Source organism: Buceros rhinoceros, unplaced genomic scaffold (assembly GCF_000710305.1).
Source record: "Buceros rhinoceros silvestris isolate BGI_N320 unplaced genomic scaffold, ASM71030v1 scaffold16408, whole genome shotgun sequence".
Classification (NCBI taxonomy): domain Eukaryota; kingdom Metazoa; phylum Chordata; class Aves; order Bucerotiformes; family Bucerotidae; genus Buceros; species Buceros rhinoceros.
The window spans coordinates 4,510-28,434 of NW_010426526.1; the positions used below are offsets into that span (position 1 = coordinate 4,510).

At 40.5% G+C, this 23,925-nt stretch overlaps 1 protein-coding gene across 1 annotated transcript in view; it reads right to left on the reverse strand.

The window, feature by feature from the left end:
- Positions 1-22,387, reverse strand: part of SLC9A4 (solute carrier family 9, subfamily A (NHE4, cation proton antiporter 4), member 4) — a 26,537-nt gene extending 4,150 nt beyond the window's left edge. Inside the window, exons 1-8 of the mRNA XM_010141551.1 lie at positions 22,115-22,387; positions 18,900-19,363; positions 13,432-13,691; positions 10,885-11,102; positions 6,898-7,100; positions 5,689-5,775; positions 4,292-4,362; positions 1,879-2,040 (exon numbers count right to left, since the gene is read on the reverse strand). Of these exons, the coding sequence (XP_010139853.1) occupies positions 1,879-2,040; positions 4,292-4,362; positions 5,689-5,775; positions 6,898-7,100; positions 10,885-11,102; positions 13,432-13,691; positions 18,900-19,363; positions 22,115-22,376 (1,727 nt within the window). The 5' untranslated portion in view covers positions 22,377-22,387. The remainder of the gene's footprint in view (positions 1-1,878; positions 2,041-4,291; positions 4,363-5,688; positions 5,776-6,897; positions 7,101-10,884; positions 11,103-13,431; positions 13,692-18,899; positions 19,364-22,114) is intronic.
- Positions 22,388-23,925: the final 1,538 nt, after the last annotated feature.

Sequence of the window (23,925 nt, forward strand, 5' to 3'; positions counted from 1 at the left end):
CCTGAAGAAAAGAGGAGGAATGTGGTTTGATTGCCATAGATATTGTCTACCAACCATGCACATTTTCTCTTGGCTCAGAACAGTAAAGGGAATACAGCAGAGCCTGACAGACACGCAATCTTTTTTTAATATAATCTATTCAGCAAGGAATGATTTCGAAAGAAAAGGACTAGGTCTTAATGCTGCATGCTGACATTAGTTTCAAGAAAGATGAATCTTGACATGATTAAGTCAAAGTTTCAAGAGAGATTTTAATTTAACATCCAGTAGGTCCTTGGACTTTCTGGTATGGGTTGAGATGATCATTCAAAAATGAAAATATGCAGGACCCTGCCAGGGGCTGCTGCAAAATGGAGAGAGGTTGAAGTATGCAGCAGGAGGAGGAGGCAGTAGCACCAACAGTGGCCAGCGGGAGCCCATGAAAGATTTTGCGGGGGCAAGTGCCGTTAGCGATACTGCACTCTGCACAGCAGGTTGCAAGGTGAGAATAAATACATACACAGCAGTTAAAGTATGCCGGAGTGAAGATTTGTTCAGACTTCACTCCTAGAGAACAGATTCCTCAGTGATGACTCTGGAGATCCCACCACTTTTCTCCCCTGGTCTATCTGATGTCAAGTTGCATTAAAGTTTTATAGAATCATAGAATCACAAAATGGTTTGGATTGGAAAGGACTTTCAAAGGTCACCTAGTCCGACTTCCCCTGCAGTGAGCAGGGATATCTTCCACTAGGTCAGGTTGCTCAGAGCCCCATTCAACATGTACTCAAATGTTTCCAAGGATGAAGCATCTACCACCTCTCTGGACAACCTGTGCCAGTGTTTCATCACCCTCACTGTAAAAAATTTCTTCCTGATATCTAGTCTGAATTTGCCTTCTTTTAGTTTAAAACCATCACCTCTTGTCTTATTGCTACAAGGGTGTATTAAAAAATCTGTCCCCATCATTCTTAAGCCTCTTGTAAGTACTGAAAGGCCGCAATAAGGTCTCCCCAGAACCTTCTCTTCTCCAGGCTGAACAACCCCAGCTGTCTCAGCCTTTCCTCATAGGAGAGGTGTTTCATCCCTCTGATCATTCTTGTGGCCCTCATCTGCACCCACTCCAACAAGTCCATGCCTTTCCTGTCCTGGGGGCTCCAGAGCTGGACACAGTAGTCCAAGTGGGGTCTCACCAGAGCAGAGTGGCAGAATCACCTTCCTCAGCCTGCTGGCCACGTTTCTTTTGATGCAGCCCAGGACAAAGTTGGCCCTCTGGGCTGCAAGTGCATGTTGCTGGCTCATGGCTAGCTATTCATCCACCACTACTCCAAAGTCATTCTCCATAGGGCTGCTCTGAGTTTTTAACTGGACAAACTTCGTACTGAAGTACCAAAATATGGCAAGACAGGTTGAGTGACTGCAGACTGAAGTAGCAAAAATTGCAAATGCTACAAGGAAATCTGCTCTCAGAAAAAATTGTGATTGGGATAATGGAATCATGACCTGTGCTCAAAGCTCTCCTGCAGGTCTAAGCACCTAGCAGTGATAAGCAAAACTCTCTGGTCAGCTAAGTGACGAGTATGGCCACCTTGAACCACTGTTGTGATATGAAGTAGCCAGAGACATTTCTGCACTCGACTCATGATTCCTCTTCAGAACCGCCCATCATTGAAGAGAAACAGAGAAAATGTCACTGGCTTTAATTTTTTGCTCTGCAAACAGAGCCAAAATACAAATATGATGAGCACCAAATCGTCAGCACAAACCAGCAGCTTCTTTTTCATAATTGTCTTTTTGAAATTATATTTCTATTGAAGTCATTAAAATCCCTTGTCTATTTCCTTATTTTTGTCCCATTCCTGTCCTTACTCTGCAAAGGGTTAGGAGGCCAATACTCACTGTAAGGAATCTGTGGATGGTTTTGAAATTTTCATGCCACTCTCAGCCATCTCAATGGCCAGCTTTATCTCCATTTTTTTGTACAATGACACAATGCTGGATTTCGGCTCGTGTTCCCGAATTAAGATTTTCTTCAAATACTTATTGTCAAACTTTTTAAATCTGCAAAAAAGATATTAAAATCAAAGTGTAAAAAAAAGGAAATGTCTTTGTACTTCTATGGTACATGCTGATGATTCAAATGCACACAGTGGAGGAAACTGAAGCCAAACTGGAGGCACCTGAGGACTCCTGAAGGCCTGGTGAGCAGAGACCTTTAGGGGGACATTTGGCATGGTCTGCTGGTCCACATTGATTGCAAAGAACACCAGACAAAAGAAAGAAACAAGCTGCAATCAGAGCAAAAAAGAGGGCTGGGTGTGTGTTTGCATATAACACCGCCAAATTTGTCAGAAAAGAATATGGCCAGTCTCCATCCTTTTGTACAAATGTTGTGTTCTAGTAAGGCATAACAGCAGCAGCTGCTCTTACAGTAATCCCAGCCTATTCATCCATCCACCAATGAGACTAAATGGCCCAGCAGATACAGTAGTTTGGGCTCATTATGTTGCTGAAAATTCTGAATCCTGACAATTAAGAGCAGAGGAAATACATTTCTTTGTGTTCTGAATAACGGAGACATTGAATGGACCACAAAATACTATGCGCTTCCCCGCCACACATTGTAAAATATCGCTAATGTGTGGCATAATTTGAATGTGAATGTGGGTGTGGAACAGGTATGTGCTTTCAGGGAAACATTTAGCAGAACAATAGCAGATTTTCTTGTATGTTTCTTTCAAAGGAACAGTTTACCACAGCAAGGTAACGCACTACAGAGTTTGTACATGTTTTTTTAACAAAGGCTAGTTTTGTATACATTAATAGCAGAGACAGGTACACAAATGTTTCCACTGAGATTAGAGCTCTTTGTATTTTTCTATGAAACAGAAAGCCTCCTGGAGTGTCATCATTTAGGTAATTAATTCTGATGTACATACGCTAAATATCTTTAAAGTTGCATAGAAAAGTCTAGGGAATACCTTTTAATACAATCACAGTAAATTTCTTCATGTACAGTGTGGTTTTTTAATCTGCCCCTGAACTGAAACTACATTTGTGGCTAGATTGGGCGAATTTGTCTTTTCATGGCTGTTGGGGAGATGTGAGACAAGGGGATAACGTTTTCTCACAGGTGTGTGGAAATGCAGCTATTTAAAAGGAATTACTGTTCCAAGAGGGATTTTTTTTTTTTTAGCTTGTTGACTGCACAGTCGTTGGTGTGGTCCTGATGGATGCCCTACAGCTATCTCTGGACTGTGAGAGCTAAGAGGATATTTTAGCGTATTAGTCGAGCTATGTGCCCTAAATACATCATTATCTCTGTTGCAACAAGAACTGGGTGCAAACCAGATGCCTTCTTCCCACTCTTAATTTCTGATTTCCATGGGAAGAAACCCAGTTCTGAGAGGTGTTGCCACATGTCCGAGCAGACTCCGAGCTGGATTACTGTTGAGAGGTGAGATAGAGGACAGAAGTCTAGGTATATCCTAATGAATAACTTTTAGCCCATGGCATCATAATACAATGTTTGCGAAAAAGGAGGATTAATCTCTCCCCACACTTTCCTTCACATGCTGTGGTGATGCCAACATGATTACAGGGCTCCCTTAGGGGAAAGATAAAGGAAACAGCAGCTCAGAATCTTCTGTCTCTTCTTGGCAGTGCCTGGAATAGCCACGAAACTTCACAAAAACACCTCATCCTGCTTACAGATGACACAACACAGGTTCTGCATTTTTAAGTGAAGATCAACTTGAAAGTATCTGTTTATGCTACTGGATATATAAATTTGACCATTACCTTCAGTAGTCTTATTTTAAATATTACTGAATAGAAAGACCTGTAAGGACAAGGGACTAATTATTATTGAATCTGTATTCACCAGCAAGGGATAATCCTTGCTGTGGAGGCTTATACCAAAACTCAGTAGAAGCACTGACACCTGATGCAGTTTCTGTTCTAAACACAGATCTAAAGGATCTCTGCCATAGATCTAAGATTTACGCCAAAGCTATGTGCACAAGCTGATATCTGCAGCATGAGTTCCCGTGTTATGTTTTTCTTTCAGAAGGCTTACTTTCTGTTTGTGCAGAAGCAATTTAGCAGGCAATATACGAGGACTGCACTCCCAAGAGATAGCAGTTACTCAGGAGTCCACTTTTAGAAAACAGATATTGCACGCATCCCCAATATTTTCATGTTATTTTAGCTTTAAGAGGCACAAGATTGATTTCCGATTCTATTTACCTATTGTATTTTACATGATAGATATATTATTTTATTATAGTAGGCTGCAATAAGAGTTGCGTACTTATCTCTCAGCTGATAATGACTCCAATGTCCACATATGTCTTCAATACCAGCCTTCAAGTGATCCATCAACTAGAGAAACAAAAGTGGAGAAAATTTAAGTGGCCATTATGAGAAAATAGTGTCACCACAAATATGCAATCGTTGACAGGATTTTGATATTTTTTAATTGGAGGGTGGTAGTCTGAGAGCATCTATATTTCTCTAAAAATCAAGGCAAAGATTTCACTGTGGAAGCTCCTATACTCAGCTGCAGTGGCAATATTTTGATGGAGGTGACAAGCCTGCCAGTCTGCTAGCGTCTCACCATCACCCAGCAACACGTAGGCCCAAGTGAACACTATGTCCGATGGAAGATGATACTGAGCACCCAAACTGCCTGGTCCTCTTGCCTACTGAGATTAAAACTAAATTCTTGGTTCTGTCAACCAAATTTCCCTTCTGCATGTGTGACCTCCCTGAGAGGGGCACAGGGACAGGTTTCCCACACCTTAACCTTTTCCTTGACTGACAAGTCCCCTGAGGATTTTGCAAATTGTCATAGGACTGGTAAATTCGTCCCTGCTAACCACCAGGATTTTCAGTCATCTTGTGTGTGTTTCTAGCATTACAGAAACAGGCAGGAAAATGGCCAATGCTTACATACATATTGTTGTAAATAGTGCTTTTAAGCATAAATTCTTCTAAGGTTAAGTGTAAATGTTGAAATAGTTGAAATGCACTTCAAATTCAAATCAGTTGAGATGGCCTAATTTTACTAATGTCTCTGCATATGCCTGATTTTAAGGCACAGTGTTTCCATTAATTTTAAATATACTCCCTATTGTGCAAATGAAAGCATGTACATGTATTCTGTACGGTGTTGTTAAGTCAGTTTGAGCAGCTTTCTGTTATTTTATACAATGGCAATATGAGAGCTAAAGCAAAACTTTGAGAGAGCAGAAGATTGTTACCCAGAATATGTTGAAACTAAATTTGCAGACTAATGGTTCAACTCACTCAATAAAACTTAATTAAAGATTTTCAAGGTGTCAGTGTGTCTAGAACCAATCAGAAGATGGCAACAATGGTATCTGACAAATCTAGCTGGGAAGGATGACGATTGTATTTTTTAAATGCTACTTTGATATTTCTGTCCTCCCATCCTCACAAGTATGAGAAGTAAGGGCCCTGCTACACCATGACGCTTGTGGTACAATATTATAATATGATAGTCACTATAACTATAAATGAGTTATCATATTTTACAAAAATATGCCTAGGGTTTCTTCCAAATGTTGTTAAAAGCATTCAGTGGCCAAATCCAAATGGCCACTGGCCAAATGCCAGTGCTGCCCTCTGTCCTGGACTTTTGGAACACCCTTTTTAGGACACCAGCAACTGCTACAAAAAACTTACTCGCACATGGATTTCTTCATTGATAGACTCCTTTTTGTTGGTCTTTTTAACATCTAGATATCTGACCAATGGTCCAATTGTGATTCCCTGCATTTGGAACAATGAGTTGAGACGTTAATTGTCTTTTAGAAAAAAACAGAAAGAAATGAAAAGATTTAATTTTCATCAATTAGGAAAGCTGTGACTGAGACACAAGAATGATTTATTACTTGTATAGAGAGCTACAGAAGAGGATTAAAACTCAAAAAGTTTAAAAAAATTATGCACAAGGGTTTTTTTTTTAAGTGAGATTGTCATTATCGTCATGTTTTAACTATGTAAGGTAACTGACTCATTGCCAACCTTCTTCAAAACAGCACTCACTTGAAACAAAACGTTATCTTTGTCATGTTCTTACTATCTTGAAACTTCTTACTTCAACATTTTCAGAAATAAATATGTCAGGTTTTATTTCTCTCAGAAACCATTTTTAGCTGTTCTCAATTCTTCATGGCACTGCTACAGCACAGCATTTAAAAAGGGGAAATAGAAACAAGGTGTTTTTTCTGAAACATTCTGTTGGAATGTAAGTGCCTCACCACAAGTGCATAGTGCCTCACTGGCACCCAGGAGTATCAGAGATGTTGATATGGGAAAATACAGCACATGGCATGCAAGACCTCCAGAAGATCCAGTTCTTCCAGGTACAACAATGTACGCCAAGTGGAATAACCCAAACATCTGAAGTAGATGCCTATTCTTACAAATCCAAATTATCCACCTTAATTTTTGTTAACATTCTTTTACAAAGGGTTTCAAAATGTTCTCATTTGTCCTTCGAGATGAATGAAAATAGAAGTAAAAAGTTCAAAATCCTTTATATATTGTTTTCTGTTCAGTTTGAGATATATTTCTGTGCTGAAGTGTCAAAGTTAAAATGCTTCTTAATTTGGAAGCAGTAAGAAGCACATGTGAAGTGGACACGAAGTGCCCTTTTCCCTGAATACTGTTGAAGACATGGGTTTTCAATATAGACTTCCTGCAAAAGTTATTTAATAACACCTAAAAAGCCCTGAAAGGATAGTTACAGAGTGCAGTGTTAAATTGTAAAATCGTATTGTAAAATACAATAGCTTGTCCTAGTTTAGGAGTAAAATCAATGCGATCTTCACTACGAAGCTTTCAGTCACCTCTATTAGATGAAAGCAATCCACTAAGAAAAACACTTACTTGGATGAACACAGTGAAATATATAACTACAAGAGTAGCAGTAATGAACAGGTTTTTTCTTGGGAAGAGATTCCCCGGAAGCAAGAATGCCAGAGAGAAGCTGCTGGCTCCTCGAAGGCCACTGTAGGAAATAATGAGTTGGTCTTTGAAGGTGAAGGGATATGTTCGGAACTTGTTACTGATATAGAAGAGAGCAAACACACCTAGGAAGGGAAAAAAACACAACTCTTATTAATCAAGGAGAAAAGGAAAATGTTTAAAGCAAAACAATACCTGGTCTCAGGCAGACCTTTCTTTTCAGTTTTGGGTTCTTGTAGCTTCTCTTTGACCAACTGCTGAATCTGGTTTGTGTGAAATGTCCTAGAAAGACCATGGTTCCTAACTCCTTCAGGATTTAAATGCATATATGTAGTTTATAAATGAAATTGGGGAAAAGATTTATTTTCTATATTTATGTTGCACAATTCTTCTCTGAAGTGTTTTGGAGACAAGATAAAACACTGGATGAGAATTTTTCTGTACCTTTCCTTGCAATGTTTCTGCACAATATCTGCCCAAAGTGTTTGAACAGTGCTTTACCAACAATTCCTGTGGACAGGTTCACTGAAAGGTAGAGTAATAGCATTTTAATTTTTAATCCTCTCTCTTATTGTATTTCTAATTCGCTGTTTATTTCTCAAATTTCATTTTGCTTTTAATAAATGTTAATATTAATAGACAGCCTGTGGCTGTGTAAGGACTGCAGCTTTATAGAGTACATTTAGCAATTTACTTGATTTACTTTTAATCTTCCTCATACACCGTAAGAAATGCTTATGGTTTGTGTGGAAACTGTTAAATTACTGAAGAAAAAGCTGACAAATGCTGATAATTACTGGTGTTATTTTAAACAGTTGTCACTGATAAACTCAGTGGGTTATTATAGGTGAGCTCAGTAGCAGTATTCTTTTATATAGGTTGCTGGATACCACTTTATATAAGATATTTTTTGGATTCTCATAACTACGCCAGGCATCAGCTACTCAGACTGAATCTGTGTATGTGAGGTATCAACCTCGGGCCAGCATTCTTTACTTTATTCAAGCTTCAGAGAAAATGATATAATCATTTTCACAAACAAATTTAGCACAAAATATTTTGACCTTCCTCTGGAAAGCTCTTGCACTCCCCTTGGTGTTTGAGAGAAGGATAGACATGAGGCAGCAAAATAGCTTTTGTATCAGGAGAGCACTTTTTCTGTCTTGATTAGAGGGATATTCCTATACAGACTCCAAAAGTAAGCCTTTAAAAACTTAGAGGCCACACTTGGTCAACAATTAGCAAGAAAGTATTTCACTTCTTTCTTTTTGCTGTCAATCCAAAAGAATCATATTGCCTCTACTACTGAGCACTTCTGTCATCCCAGTAGAGCAGAGCTGTTCTGGTGCACATACTTGAACTTTCACAGGTTTCCCCTTTCCTCTGGTTAAATGCCTCCAGGGCTCCGAGGCAGAAAAGTCAAAGGTCCTGAAATGTGTACGGGCTTTGAGAATCAAGCCAACATCTTCTTCCTGCTCTGGTTTCCTTATTGACTGAGGTCAGAAAGGCACCTGAGAGATTTAAGAAATAGCACCTTCATCTCAGATGTTTGATGCCAACACAGCTGGTCCCAAATGTTAGACTTGGGAGTACTGCAGGCTTTAGAGGACCTTTGGAGGTCAGCTAGTCTGAGTCCCTACTGAAAGTAGAGCTAATATATTGCTTGAAGCTCCAGTCAAGTCTTGAATGCCTTTAATAATGGAGAGCTGGGCTACTGTTAAAACATTGAATCACCCTCACGTTAAGAAATAGATTCTTATTGACTAACCAGAATTTCCTATGTTCCAGCTTGTGTCTATTGCCTCTCGCCCTATTGCTGTGCACCTCTGAGTTGTGTCTGGCTCCATCTTCTCTTTCTCCTCTGATCAGGTACTTGTAGAAAGTAATAAGGTCTGTCCTTTGCCATATACCTAGCTTCAGCACTCTCAGATTCTCCTTTTATGTCCAGTTCTCCAACCTCTGACCAGGTTGTTGACTTCTACTGCACTCAATCCAGAACCTCCATGTCCTTCCTACACTGGGGAGCCCAGAACAGGAGAGAGCACTCTAGAGGTCAGTCAATCAGTCTCCAGCAACTACCCCTTTTTGCCTTCTCCTTCAGGAAACAGCTGATTGATAACTTAACAGGTCTTGTTCCTCCTCAATACTGCAGCAAATGATGCAGGGCCAGTGCCCAGAGCTGAAGCCTGTGCTCTATATGTAAATGAAACACAGACAAGGGCTGAAGGATGGAGGTGGTGGTGGCAGGTGCCCAGTGGATATTTCTAACCCACAGGATGCTCCAGAGAGTCCTTCTTAGATTAGAAATGAAGTAGGGGGGAATACACTCACTAACTCAATGAGCAAAGATAGATGCCTAAATTTCAATGCTCAGAATATCTCCTCCACATGATGGAACATTTGGATTTATCATTTTCCTTAAAAATATAAATTACTCTGAAAAATCTACTGCAATTTTAAAAAGAATGTTATTAAGATGGCTAATTCAGGCACACAGAAACTTGAAATTATCAGAAATAAGGTTTCCTGCATAATTCTATTTTCGTCCCTCTCGTGTACTACCTCCAAAACATCTTTCATTACAAAAGCATCATTCATTCATATTTTTAACTAAATTTAAGTGACAAATAACAGTGGCTGAGTAGGGCGTGTTCCGTAATTCATCACCTCTCTAGGAGTAAATGCATCGCTTTCTGCTGCAGCAGTTGTAACTTAACCTGATGCACAGTAGAACAACCAGTATAAAAAAAAAAATGTGGCGTAATTCATGGGTAGTGGGTTGAAAATGGACCCCTATGTAGCATAGGCAAGGAGTGTACCCTCTCACATGCATAACACAGTGACCATAGATGCTGAGGAAGAGAGCTCAGAAAGCGGCGAGGCTCACAGGCCTTCCCTAATTATCATCTCCTGCAGGTTTGCTTGAAGACACCACTAGAAGTTTGGTCTGATCCCGTAGGTCATTCCTTTGTGTCATTTAGAGTGTTTGGCTGGATGGTACTAGTTGATGAGGCAGAAAATGACAATGCGTTGACTCTCTTCTTCCACAACTGCACAACATTGGCTAACAGTCACAAGAGCAGTTCATACAAGAAGTCAGTGCCAGGACTGCTACCACCTCCAGAACACCACCAGCATTCTTGTTTCTTTTCCTTTTTCAACCCATCCCATGCATTAGAAGAAGATGAGAAACTGTGTCCCACAGCTTGTGTGACAACATCTATAAAATGCCCTGCCCACTCTGGAGGAATCCCAGTCTCGCAGATTAAGGAGTAGGAGACTCTTACAGGAACGGGGAGATACTGTGTGTAGAAATGAAGTAATTTCAGACACACTTTTCTAGCAGTTTAAAATTCCAGAGTTGACTTATGAGGAGAAGTAGCATCATGTGGTTGACCTAGATGTGGTATAAAAACTGTTCAATTATCTATCAGTACTAGTTTTCACATTCCCTCTTTTTCAGTGCTTCTGAAAAAAGCACGGGACTCATAACCAAGGACCTGTAGTGTTGTAGCACTGGAAGTGTGGTGATGTACAATATCTAATTTGTAAGTTAATTACAGCGTGCAATAAAATCATTAGGAAGCCCACTTAGCCAAGAGCATGTAGTTGACTATGATATAAGCATCTATATAGGCATACTCCAGGTAATTTAATTTTGCTTAAAATATTCCATTCTCACCTAATCATAAAGTCTATGCTTGAAGACCAGTGTTCAGAATTGTTTGGAGCTTTTCCCCTCTTTTTGTCCGTGTGTAGATTTGTGACATTAACTTGTCAGTTACATAAGCCTAGTTAATTCGTTATTAAACCGGTTATGCCAGCCTGGACAGACTTTTCTAACATAACTTTGCACCAAAGGGTTTCTCTCAGAGGTGCAGAGAAGGTTGCCTGCAAAAGCTGACTTACTCAGTGTCCGCCAAACGAGGCAGAAAAGCAGAGTGAAGCAAATGAAGGCCCAGTTCCACTCATGGTTTTTCCCCACTGTAGACACTCCCATGAACACAAAAATCAGGGTCTCGCTGACGCTGCTTAGCATCTTCATGAAATATTTTATTGTGGTATAGGAATTCTGGGAAACATTCTCTTCCACATATTTTTTCATTGTCACTGCACATGCTGTCATCCTGTACCAGGCAAAACATCAGAGATTAGCTGCAACCTGCTTTTCTTTTCATTTAAGAACAATCTCAGCCGCATTACCTCTATCCCTATTACTCTATTACTCTCTATCCCTAGCCTCTCACATTCTTAATACCAAGAAGCATTTTATTTCTTCAGTAACATTAGCTGTTTCATTAGATAGAAGAGCATCTTCATTTAGGTTTACAAATCATTTTCCATACAGGCAAAAGGAAGCAAACAAGGCAGCCTTCCTGAGAAGGAAGTGAGGGTATCACGTTCCCGTTCAAAGTCCGTTTTATCCTGAATGTGTAACACACAGCCACCAAGCACCAAATATTTGAGTCTCAAACAAAGGGCAGGTCAGCTTTTTACTTATGGTTGGATAGGTTAGAGGGACATAACCTGCCTCTTAGTGATCTTCCCCTTTGAGGTGGTGGTGAAAGAACATGGTGGTAGTCCTATGCCAGGGCCAAAGCTCCCAGCAGCTCCTTGCCATCTGGCTGGCAGATCAGCAGGGCCAGGGTAAGCTTCAGTCACTCTCCACCCACAATAGCCCGTTGCTGCACAGCAGGGAGAAAATTAGTTATCCTACAGAGGTGTTCTTCCCCACTTTTAGTTATCCAGGGTGTGGGAAATGTGCCTAAAGAAGGAAAGGATCATTTTGCACCACTTTGCTGTTAGTGAAGACTAGATCCTGCTTCAGACGCATCAGCAGCCACCCAGCACAGACACCTGTAATAATCACACAGAGCAGTAGTCTTTGAGCAGCCCTGCTGAAGGGAGTTTCCTTACCCCCTTCATTTTCCATAGCCATAGGTAAGAGATAGATTGAGTGCTATGCTAGTAACATATTCCATCATCTTTCTAGTTCTGTTGATATTATTTTAGTCTTTGGAGGCATCTTGTGATGGTATTTTTCCAAACTTGTGAATTCAGAGAATGCTGAATGGTTCATTAAATAACCCTTCATCTAGTTCCTGCTCATTTAATTTCCACTGAAGAAATCTCAAGGGTATTCTGGTGGAGATGAGACATTTAGCGGGTCCAAGGACACTCTAAGACAAGGCCATTAGGCATTAATGTTTAATACTGTTGACTTTCAGAGACAAGTGCATAATAGACTTTCATGATCCAAGTGAAAAATGAATGAATTCCTCAATAATTCAGAAAGGTGACAGTAAGTTCCCATCCCTAAAACAAGCAATAATTTCTTTAGTGAAGCAGTAAGAATAATAAATCCCAATTATATTAACATTCTTTTATTAGTAATAATTTCAGTACTCTAATGAAAATAAAATGCAAAAGAAATATAAAGAGCCAGGTAGTCTAGTGTAATGAATAGGCAGGAAAGCATTTTGGGCAGTGCAGGTAGGAAAGGTTCCACATGGTATTAGTGCTCACTGCATTGTAAGTCTAAACCTGCTTAACTAAAGTTCCATTTTACCCTGCTGAGGGGCTGTTTGGTGTGGTGTCTTTGAAATTCACCTCCCACCAGTTTTCTTTTAAAGTCTCTCACTTTAATCCCTGTTCCTTCATTTCTCTTCTGGCTCCTTTCCTGCCACCATCCTCTTTCCTTTACACAATACTCACCCTCTCTGCATTTACTGCGGCAACAGACCTGCCAGCTTTCCCTCTGCAGTGGGCACCCATGCCATCACAGCACTTTAAGCAGCCCCCAGCATTACAGCAGTATCAAGCTATCCTGATCACATCAAAATATGATTGTCAATATCCATATACATGAGTATATGTATTCATATGTACTTGAGGAGCTTGATTGTCTGGTTTTGCTCAGCTTCAGTACTAGTGATGCTGTTCATATGTAATATAATTCCAGTAAGTTGTGTTAGAGCTGATGTTGACAGCTGTGCACAACAACGACAATTCCATCATTCTTTATTATGTTTTCCATACTCATTACTTTTCACCTCTCTTGTAATCTCATGGTGATGATGCTTGGAAATAGAGAGAGATACACTGATCTATTACCAAATCATTCTCTCATTCTGCTGATCTTATCAGAGGTAGCAGCCAGATGGTGGCAGCACTAGTGTTTTTACCCACAGCTTGCAGAACTTCTTCTCACTGGCAAAAACCCAAAAATATTCAGAGCAGATATGCAGTCCTCAGTAGTACATCTATGCCTACACTGACTGTGGGTTTGCTTTTCCCACCTACCACTGCATTTTAAAGATCCCTTAGAAGCTGTCCACTGCAGACCTCTAGGCCAGACTGAAAATGCCTGTATTGTACCAACGTCAAGCAAACTTCCTCCTTAAAACAATGCCACTTCCTTCAAGAGGAATCGAAAAAGCCGTAAGAGATACTCACGCCAAAATGCCTGAGATGTAAAGGGTTTCAGCGGACAAGTATGACAGGTAGCTGAACATGAAGACCAGGAGGGGTTCAATAGCAGAAACGTTGCGGGTGAATCGAGTCATGAATGCTGAAACAAATCCAAAGACGATGCCAAACAACACTCCACCCAGCCCCACCACAAAGAAGCGAGCGAAGCCAGCAAAGACATCAATGGATTCGATTTCTTCATACCTGTGCATCTGGGTGAAGGCGATGAAGATGTTATATAAAACCTATGTGTGAAAACAAGGAGATGGCAGTCAGGTGTCTTTCTGAACCTGGCAGGCTTACTCCTTTCATGAAGGGGATTGTGTGTGCTGAAATTGCTTTAGAGAGCTCAACAAAGTAAAAGTTGAAATCTCAGCTGATTCTTAGCAAGTACCTGAATTAAGGGTCTCTAAAGAGTTCTGGAAAAAAAAAAAAAAGGTAGATGGTTATGTAGTAAGAGTAAAATTCTTGCAATTAAAGTAACTGAAAATGCTTATGCTTTTTTGTTTTCTGAAGGTAGATTTAATTATTGGTCTTTGTAGCAGATGTTGAAAGCCCAGCTCGGTACCTTACCAATTCCAGGCTCTCCCCTCCACATTCTCTTCCTGACTCAGGATGGGGCAGGACAGTCACTAAGAATAACATTTTGATTTAATCCCATTTAGGTTGTCTGTGTGATCAGTAGACTGGACACCCTTTATTAGATGGACTCTGGAATGTTAAATGTTTTTCAATAGTACTTGATGTAAAAACCATGAAACATCACTGGGAATGGGAAAGGAAGCAGGAGAGGGAAGGGAAGGGAAGGGAAGGGAAGGGAAGGGAAGGGGGGGGCAGCGGTTTGTAAGGGAGGCTAAGGGAAGGGAAGGGAAGGGAAGGGAAGGGAAGGGAAGGGAAGGGAAGGGAAGGGAAGGGAAGGGAAGGGAAGGGAAGGGAAGGGAAGGGAAGGGAAGGGAAGGGAAGGGAAGGGAAGGGAAGGGAAGGGAAGGGAAGGGAAGGGAAGGGAAGGGAAGGGAAGGGAAGGGAAGGGAAGGGAAGGGAAAATGGTAGCCTCGGTTTCATAGTGTCTCTAGCTAGATAAACTCCAGCCTCTCTATTCTCACATTTTGGGTTTGATGCCACTTAACTTCTTTCCCAGGAACTCTGTGTTGATCTCAAAGTGGGAACCAAAAGCTGTGGCATTTCTAAATGACCTAAAGACTCTTCATACACATATCTTGACTAGAAAGCTTGAAATGACAAAAAATATAAAGAAAACTATGTCATATTAAAAGAGAGATTGAATTTTCAACATTATATAATTTTATCTGTAAAGATAATTTCATTTAATTTAGAGCAAATAAGTTCTTCTACTATCAATAATTTCTTTTCTGCAGAAATTCATGATGAAAAATCTTCAGTATCTTCAACTTTCATCCCTCTTTTGGAAACGAATAGGAAGTTTCCACAGTAATGAGTGATGTAGTAAGAAAAGACTCTTAAAGGTTGCTGACAGTCAGTTAACATTAAGTCCTGTCAGATCTGTTTACAGGGAATGTGTAACACATGAAAGTCACCTTTCAGTTTTCAAGAGAATTTGGGGAACATCTAAAGACACCAGCTCTCCAAAGCTGTGGCACCAAAGCATTAGTTCGAAAATGCAAAATGGACAAAAAAATTTGCTTTATCTGGTTTTCTTTGGTCTTTCTTCTTCATATAGATAATTCCAAAAGGCTATTAAGAAGATTAAAGCAGATATTTGCAGGTAGGAGAGTCAAGCTCATTAGGATAATAATTATTCCCCAGCTACTATCTAATCATAAATTGCTGCTGGGAACATATGACCTTGAGCTGTCACACACCCTGTTCTCCGGAAGAATATTGCTAATATCTCTGGGGAACAGACGAAGCACAATAAAATGTTTCACGGGAGAAAATATCCACAGCTGCTTTTTCCTAATAATCATGTATAAAATCAGGCTCTTCAGTGCAGGTAAGAAAAAGAGGGTTCATGTCTCCACAGTAAGTAAACCTGAGTGTACTTGCCTATGATTTTAATTACAAAGTCTGTTTTCCTGCTTCATAGAATCATTTAGACTGGAAAAGAACTTTAAATCATGGAGTCTAACCATAGACCTAACACTGCCAAGTCCCACTAAACCATGTTCCTAAGTGACACATGTACACGTCTACTATAATTCTTTACATGGTTGAAGAGCCTGAATCAGATTAGGATGCCTTTTTTTCACTCCAAAAGAAGGGATGGGCTGATAGGCCTCATTTAACAATTCCGAGAATGTCATGCTTTGGGTTTTTTGAAGGGGACATTACTGTGTATTGGTGTACCACTGGGTGGCTCTTAGAACCAGGGAGAGGAAGAGAAAGCACGCCACTGTTGCCAACAGGGGATCTCCCTGGGGACTGTTCTCTGCTCTGGCTATCTATATGATACAAACATTGCACATACCATTGACATCAGAAGCATTAGAAAAAAGGTTTTCAAGTGACTGCCTTAACCACCAACACAGGCAGCCTTTCTAACTCTTTCTTCCCACCCTTGTAACTCTGACCACATGCATTTAATTTTACTCTAAACACAGTGGGTCAACTTCCACAGCAGAAGCAGAAAATACCTCCATCCTCCTTCCTAGCATCCATACATCCGAGTGGTCAAAGCCTTCTGCAGCAACATTAGAGAGGCAAATTCAAATCCCCTTAAATAAAGAAATTAACTTTACTTCAGTTTCCATCATGCAGCAGATTTTTTTTACCTGCTCTGCTACTGCATACAGAGATAGCACTATTAGAGAAAATAGTCCCTGCCACTTTATTTTGAGTACAGAATGATGCATAGGTGTTCTTAGTGTTTCTAAAATCAAGCCTCAGATACAAAGTAGTTGGGGAAATATTCCATTTCCTGATGCATGCAAGTGCTTAGCTCCTGTCGAGGCAGAAAGAGTCTGTGTGTCTGCAGAAGCAGAGCTTCAGATGCCTGAAACACCATCGCAAAACAGGGTCCTCCGTCTCTGTTAAGGTTTGAATGAAATCTGTGCTGGATTTACCAACACCATTGTTTTGAACGGGGCATTGAAACTCTGCTAAAGTGTGATAAATGCTAGCATCGGTCCTGTTGCTGTCTCCACTATTCTGATGCTAACAGTCTGCTCAGAAATAACTGGGAAAAGAAACAATTAACAGAACCTGGAGCCTTCTTGTTTCATATGCAGACATGGCCCTACTGAGGAGAATGGGAAAAGGTACAAATGGGTAAAAATGGTAAATTATCCAATTTTGTCCCAGTCCCTTAAGTCAAAGATATAACTCCTAAATCATCACTCTAATTCCACAGTTCAGTTATATTGCAAATTTTTTATACCAGGATATTGAACTAAATATGGGAGAGGGAACTATTGTTGCCTCAGATGTAATACACAAGTTCAGCAAAATTCATACCAGTTTTTCCAGCTGGGGAAAAATAGTTGTTTGAGTTGATAAGCATGCTGGAGAGAATCAGGGGGTACTTGTATTTAAACAATAATTAAAAAATGTATGCTTAATATATCTTGGTGATATTATCTTTTTAAACACATAGCGTTAACTCAAACGAAACTGTTAATAGAGAAATGTGGAGGAAATGGTAAGATAAGACACCTGAGATAAACAGTTTTAAAGCCTTTGAAAAAGCAAGTGGGGTATCAGAAAGAAGAAAGCCACCTATTGGGCTCCATCCAGGTGACAAATACTTTGGTCTTCTCAAACATGAAGCCAGGTAGAGATTCTGAAAACTTGAATGCCCAGAAAACAGATGAGAGGTGGATGATGGAGGAGCTGACAAGCTGCAACAGAGCTATTCTGAGAAGATCCCCAAAGATGAGGGTGCGTGGGGCAAAGGGGACTCACAGAGATGCATCCAACACTCCCCTCAAATAGCCTTTTCATGTCTTTTGCTAACACACATAGTGCTGCTTAGAAATGCCTAAACACTACTGTTTTAAAAGGATTTGTGTCACTACACATGTATGCTGTTACAGGATCCTGACTGAAAACTTGGGTAAATACCTTCATGAGTTGGACCAACATCATAAATAACAGCTGGGAACAAAGGGAAGGTGAGAGCCAGTCAAAAAAAAAAAAAAAAATAATGATGAAACAAACTCTTCCAGAATGAGGAAGAAGTATTACTTTTTGAGGTCTGCACCTGAAGGCACCACTTGAAGAGACCAAAAAGACGAGTAGAAGTGATAGATGCATTGGGGATTTTTTTTTTTTGTTACAACCACATCATATAAGCAGTTTGCACGTCAAGTAACATTTGTCCCATAGTTCTACATCAGCCCTACATCTCTCATTCACCAAGAGGAAGGATTTATGATCTTAGGTTGTGGCTGCGAGAAACTACTTCATTATTTCTCCTTTTAGTATTACTCATACACTGCATTTCTCCCATGAAGCCTTTCAGCAACGAACTCTGTACAGATTTTACAAGTCCAGCTTGTGCAGTACCTCATGTATACCAATATCTGAATAGTTTTTATGTGTTTTAGATTCCTGTGTTTTAAATTCTGTAGAGATCTTATCTAACACTACTCCTTAACCGGCAGTTAACTTGCAGCACATGATCAGTCCTGTTGGTTTATTTCCTGCTTGAAAGTTCTTCCTTGAAAAACACGTGTTTTCTAAGGGTTTTTGCCAATTGTGATTTATAGACAGAACTTCAGGTTGCTCCAAGTTTTAGTAGAACTAATGAAAAAAGGGAAAATATATTAGCAAAAGGAGCTCTGTAAAAACAATCTTTTCCTATTAAAAAAAAAACAAAATGACAAACAAAATCTCTCTTATTCCAGAAGCATTGTTTACGGATGCTTGAGATAAGACAGACAAGAAAGGTGAACATTTGTCAGATGTAGGATTTTTTACTGATAGAAGTAGACTTGTGCAGTTAATAGTGCCTTTTGGAATTTCTGTCTAAGGTCTCTGGGGAACTTCCTAGAAGCAGCTGGAGGAATTAGTGAGGCCTCCCACATCTAGCTTTTTTTTTTTTTTCCAGAGGGCTCCTTAAGGCATGTGAACAGACAGGGTCTCCTGTATTGCTACCCCTGCTGCCTTCAGTCTTTAAGCAGTACAACTTGCTATTTATTTGTTTGCACAATGTTGAGAACATGCTTGATTCTACTCTACCAGCAAAATCAGCTGTAGCTTATCCATTCACTTCAGTGAATGCGAGAGCAAGATGTGATGTCTAATGTGTATGTATATGCTTCCCTCCTCCAGCAGCTCTAAAACAGTATGTTTTTGAAGGAGGTAACATAAGACATAACCTTTACAGACATTAAAATTACTTGTATGTAATGGAGTATCCATAAAATAAATAATGTATCCAGGATCTCCTTAGAGCTGCCCTTGTCCTGTGCCCAATAACCCTACAAGACACAAGAATCCAAAGAGGGGAAGACAAGGAGTGGAAAGAAACTCACCACAGTTATGCCATCATTTAGCAATGACTCTCCAAAGATCATCATGTAAAGCTGCTCATTAACAGAGGCTTCTTCAAAAACTACCAGAGCTGCCACAGGATCCACAGCTGAAATCATGCTGCCAAAGAGCAGGTTCTGCAGCAGGTTCAGGTCAGTCAGGCCAAAGGCTTCAATCTGGCAGACTGCATAGAGGGAGAGGCCAATCCCGAATGAGTTTAGTAGAGCTCCCAGCACAGACCACCAGAGGATGGACCCAAAGTTTTCAAAAAATGGGCGAGTTGGCATGAAATAACCCTCCTCCAGAATGATGGGTGGAAGGAGATACAAGAAGTAAATACTTGTGTTCATCACCGGTGGAGATTTGTGGTCAGAAGCAAAGATGATTGCTCCTACTAGTGCCCCAATGGCAATCAGGATGCAGCTTTCGGGCATAAGTCTTGGTAATTGGTGATAGAGATGGAAACCTTGAATAAAAAGTTAGGGTATTATTCAATGATGTCAGACAGATGTAAGGCAATGATGTCAGACAGTTTTGCCTGCCTTTGAATACTTCATCTAAGGTTTTGCTCTTAGAATTATGAATGTAAAAACAGTCAGTACTATTCCTTTCAACATTAGAAATTCTGAGACTTGTATCGCTAAAGCAGGGGAAGAGCTTGGCCATGAATCTTTCCTCTTCCCACTCCCCAGATCTTGATTTCTGAGCATGTTTGCCTGAGGCTAAGCTCCACTTCTAGGAATTTTCTTTCCAAATTGTGGAGTGCCTTTTCACAATTTGGAAAGAAAATATTATTTGAGTCCTTGCTGCCCAACCACTACTGCCAAACCTCTGAGGCAGAGGTTTTCAAAGAGACCACTGTCCCCGGCTGCAAGTTCAAAGGCAGCTCCTCCCAGTGCCAAGGAGGATCCCTGGCTGCAGAGCTCCTACTGGATTTGGGCTGACCAGGAACCTGAAAAAGTCCAAGAAAGCAAGGGGCAGCTCAGATACCCCTGTCTGCTCAGCTGCCTCAACTTCCAGCATTCTCCTGAAGCATTGGATGGATCATCCAGGTGATCCACAGACAGAGAGAGTCAGTACTCATGAACAACAACACATCCAAAGGAGCAGGAATCAAACCAGAGTAGCGTAAGTCTTTGTACAAGCTGATTAACCTTGCTTTTCTGGGAAAACTGCCATTCCTTCTAAGGTAAACAACACTTTGTAAAGAACCTTATGATTTAGTTTACTGAAACAAAACCAGCGATTTCAGCAAACTGAAAGAACTACCAGCAGCCATCAAATATCTGAGAAAATAGTGCGTCCCAAGGGTTTTTATTTTTTACTTGCTAGAATCAAGGCTGAGTTCTACTCTCGCAAATTAAGCAGGCCTAAGACATTTCCAAGCAGAAAGGATTAGCTTGCACCCATACAGACAAATTGTCTTCCCTACCCCAGCAAGAAGTAGTCACATCCAAACTGCTTGTGGGAACATACCCTTGGCCACAGTCTGCCTCGGGCACTGCCTGGAAGAACACTTGTTGACACGGGCCAGAGCTGAGAAGGAGCATGGGAACAGTGATATAGTATGGTCAGTCACACACAGCTTCCTGACAGGGTGCTTGTTAGTTTACAGGCAGAGATGTAGCCCAGCTGTTTTACAGAGAAAGGGCTTCACTTACCATACAAATGTGGTGTGTGTGAATCTCCTCCTGCCCACTCTGATGTACTGTTACTGCAAGTGTATTCATTTAATTCTTCCCATTTGACACAAAGAGCTATACTAATACTAAGATAATGTCTAGCAATGGCTCATCTAGTCACTATACCAGGAGCTGCATAATCATATTGAGAATGAGAGGTGCGTCTACTCGAAATGTGAGGGAGTTTTCAGAATTTACAATAATGAGTATGAGGCAGACGAAGAAACCTGTAAATCCAATGGCTGTGTCTGCATGCCTGAAGCTAAGCGAACCTTCTTCGCATATCTCTAGAAGCTAAGGCCATGACTGTGTTTCTGTGACCCTCAAATTAGAAGTGTTCAAAAGAAAAGGAAGATAAAAACATTTTAATGAAATTTGAAATAATTTTGGAGACTATTTGTTTTTACCAAAAAATATGTTAAGGTCATAACTCTACTCATCTCCTTTTTTAATTAAAAAAAAAAAATCACGTTCAAGTCCTCTGTCAGTTTTACAGAATAATTGGATTGTTTTGCCTTTCAAGATCTCTGAAATGTTTCCCGCTCTGATATCTTGAAATCCAGAAAGAAGATAATACCTGAATAAAATACTGCAAATTTTTAACAATTTGGAAATCTTCTTTCCTGGGTAACCAGATGGTTCAGACTAACTTTTTAGTTAGTCTGGAATTAGGAAGTTTCAGTAAACTAGTTTAGGAAGATGGAGGACAGGGATATCACGTGTGCAGCTCTTCACATTACTACCATCTTCTTCATTTATTTGATAACACTGCATTAATTCTGAATGGTCAAAACAATTTGAACCCAGCCATCCAAACATGTAAGACACATGGTGAGCCATTTTCTGCTATGTTAATAGCAGCCCCTCCTTCTCCATGAGGTGTCTTTCTTCATTCAGGTACCTACATGGAGCTCTAATAGAAGCTAGATGTATTGGTATCTGTTCAAAAGGCACTTATCCTCCATTTCCAATGACCTACCTTAAGACCTGCAGTCCCTCTCCTCTGGTATTTCTTCCTGAGCAATTTTGAACAGCAAACATGTAAAACAAAGACTCATAGAGAAATCTTTCCTATTATTTGCACAATGGAAGAATTCTTCCCACTTTTCTCCTCCAAATTCAATATGCTTGAAGTCTCAGTCTGGTGTAACCTGCTATGGCAGGTTGTCATATCTGGTATCTCGTGATGTGTAAAGACTAGAAAAGGGGATGGACAGCACTGTGCAGGGGAGCTCCATTGCTACTCACTAGCACAGACAACCCCAGAGACATGAGGGTTAGAGGTCATATATATATATATACACATACACGTATCATACATATACACATATACGTATATATACACTTGAGTAAGCTGGAAGCATTTGGAAGTGCAATTTTGTCATTGGCATTGGTAATGAACACACCTGTTCTTTTGAGGACAGAAGCTGTAAAAACAATCGCAGCTACAAAATGCACGGAAAATACTTGGTTACATGGTACATTTTTAACTTCTTCCTGAGGTAGGAGGACCCAAGATGTCATTTTCTACTTACCTATTTTTGCCAGAGAGGCAAGGAGGATCCAAAGAGTCACTTCATAGGGGATTTGCACATAGTCATAGTCCAGTGTGAAAACATGTAGCCTTGTATCTTCTGAAGAGCCAAGAGCATCCTCATGATCATGTTCATAGTGAGACAAGAAACTCTTGCTCAGGTTGGGCTCATCCACATAAGCAGCAGCAGGACAGCACATCAGACTCAACAGTGGCAGCAAACAGTCCAAAATCTTTGCATGTGCAAGTGCAGCAGAGCCCATGTCTGGGGCTGTGACTATTTTATTACAAATACAGCATATACTGAGTGGGTGCATGAAGGTATGCAAAACTCACGCCTGTTGATTCCTGCGGCTCATAGCCACAGACACTTCTTCCTCAGGGCTGCTTCATTTGCCTGTTAGAGGTCATTTTAAAAGCCCTAATGTGCCTGTCCTGTTCCTTGTGTTACAGACGGACCTGGAGTTTTTACGAAGATACTGGTTCTTCAGGTTCTTCCGCCTCAGATAAACCTTGGCCACAGCATCACCCTGTTAAGGAATAAAAAGCCCTTTCCAACTACATTACTTATCCAGCTACTCTGATCTTTTTCCCACTGTCAAAGAAAAAAAAAAAACCCAAAACCAAAAAACCAAACAAAACAATAAAGGGCTGCACACCATTCAGGCAGCAAGTGCGGATCAAGTAAATAGCATCAGGTGGGAGAGATGGTGGCACCTTGGGAAGACAGGAGAGCCCGCTCCATACCTTCCTCTCTTGCCCTCATTCCCCGTCTGTCTCCCCAGCGTAACTGGCACCTCAGGTACCACACTTGGCACTGCTCACTGATCCTGTCTCACCTGGTAACAAAACTACTTGTGTAAATAAATGGGCTTTGCAGGGCTTACAGTAAGGACATCTAGTGGAGGACCACAGAAATTACGTTCTCGTTGAAAAGAAAAGTGTTCTCTCTTAAATGCATGTATGTAACTTAGTCTATTATAACAATAGAAAGAGGAAGATCTCAGTTACATCACAAGCCTAAAACTGGATCTTGAGCTGTCTTGTATTTGACATTTGTTTTACTCATGCCAGCAAGGCATTTACTGCACACACTGCACAACCTCATTATTCTCCTCCAACATGACACTCACCCTTATGGAACATTTTTTTAAAAGGTCAGCCTCTTCTCTCCTCCACAAAAACCACCATGTTTTGTGTTAGGATAATGAAGCATGCAAACATAGTAGTGTCGATTAGAAGCTACTAAAGCCTGTATTACATACATCGTGAGTAAATTTAATTTACCGACAAATTATTCAAATTTCCCACTGATTTGGTTGTGTGTGAGAAGAAAGCTGTACCCCAAAACATCCCAAAACCGTGTTTGGGAGCAAATTCCTTCAGGGCAGCTGGTCCCACACCCTTCATGAGTGGAGAATACCTTCCACTTGACTTTCTGTAGAAAGGGATCCCATGCGTGCACCCGTGATGCTCTGTACTGTAAAGCAAAAGGTAACAGGTGGTGACAACTGGGAAATTTGCTTCAAAAGCTTGTCATTATCTCAACTAAACCCCCAATGCAGGTGCAACTGCAGTGTTGAAGTTTTCTGTGGTACAGCCAGTGATGCCGTCTGTTTCTACATGAGGTACAAGCTTCTGCTTTTGCCCCACAGCACCACCACCAGTCCTCCAGCTGAAGGCTTTGAACCCAATACAAAATCAGGTAGATAATGCTCAGCCTGCTTGCAAGAGTTGTTATTTTTTTCAGTAGACTGGTCCCGTTAACAGCAGTATTTCTTGAAGTCCCTTTTGAACTGGAATCTGGCAGAT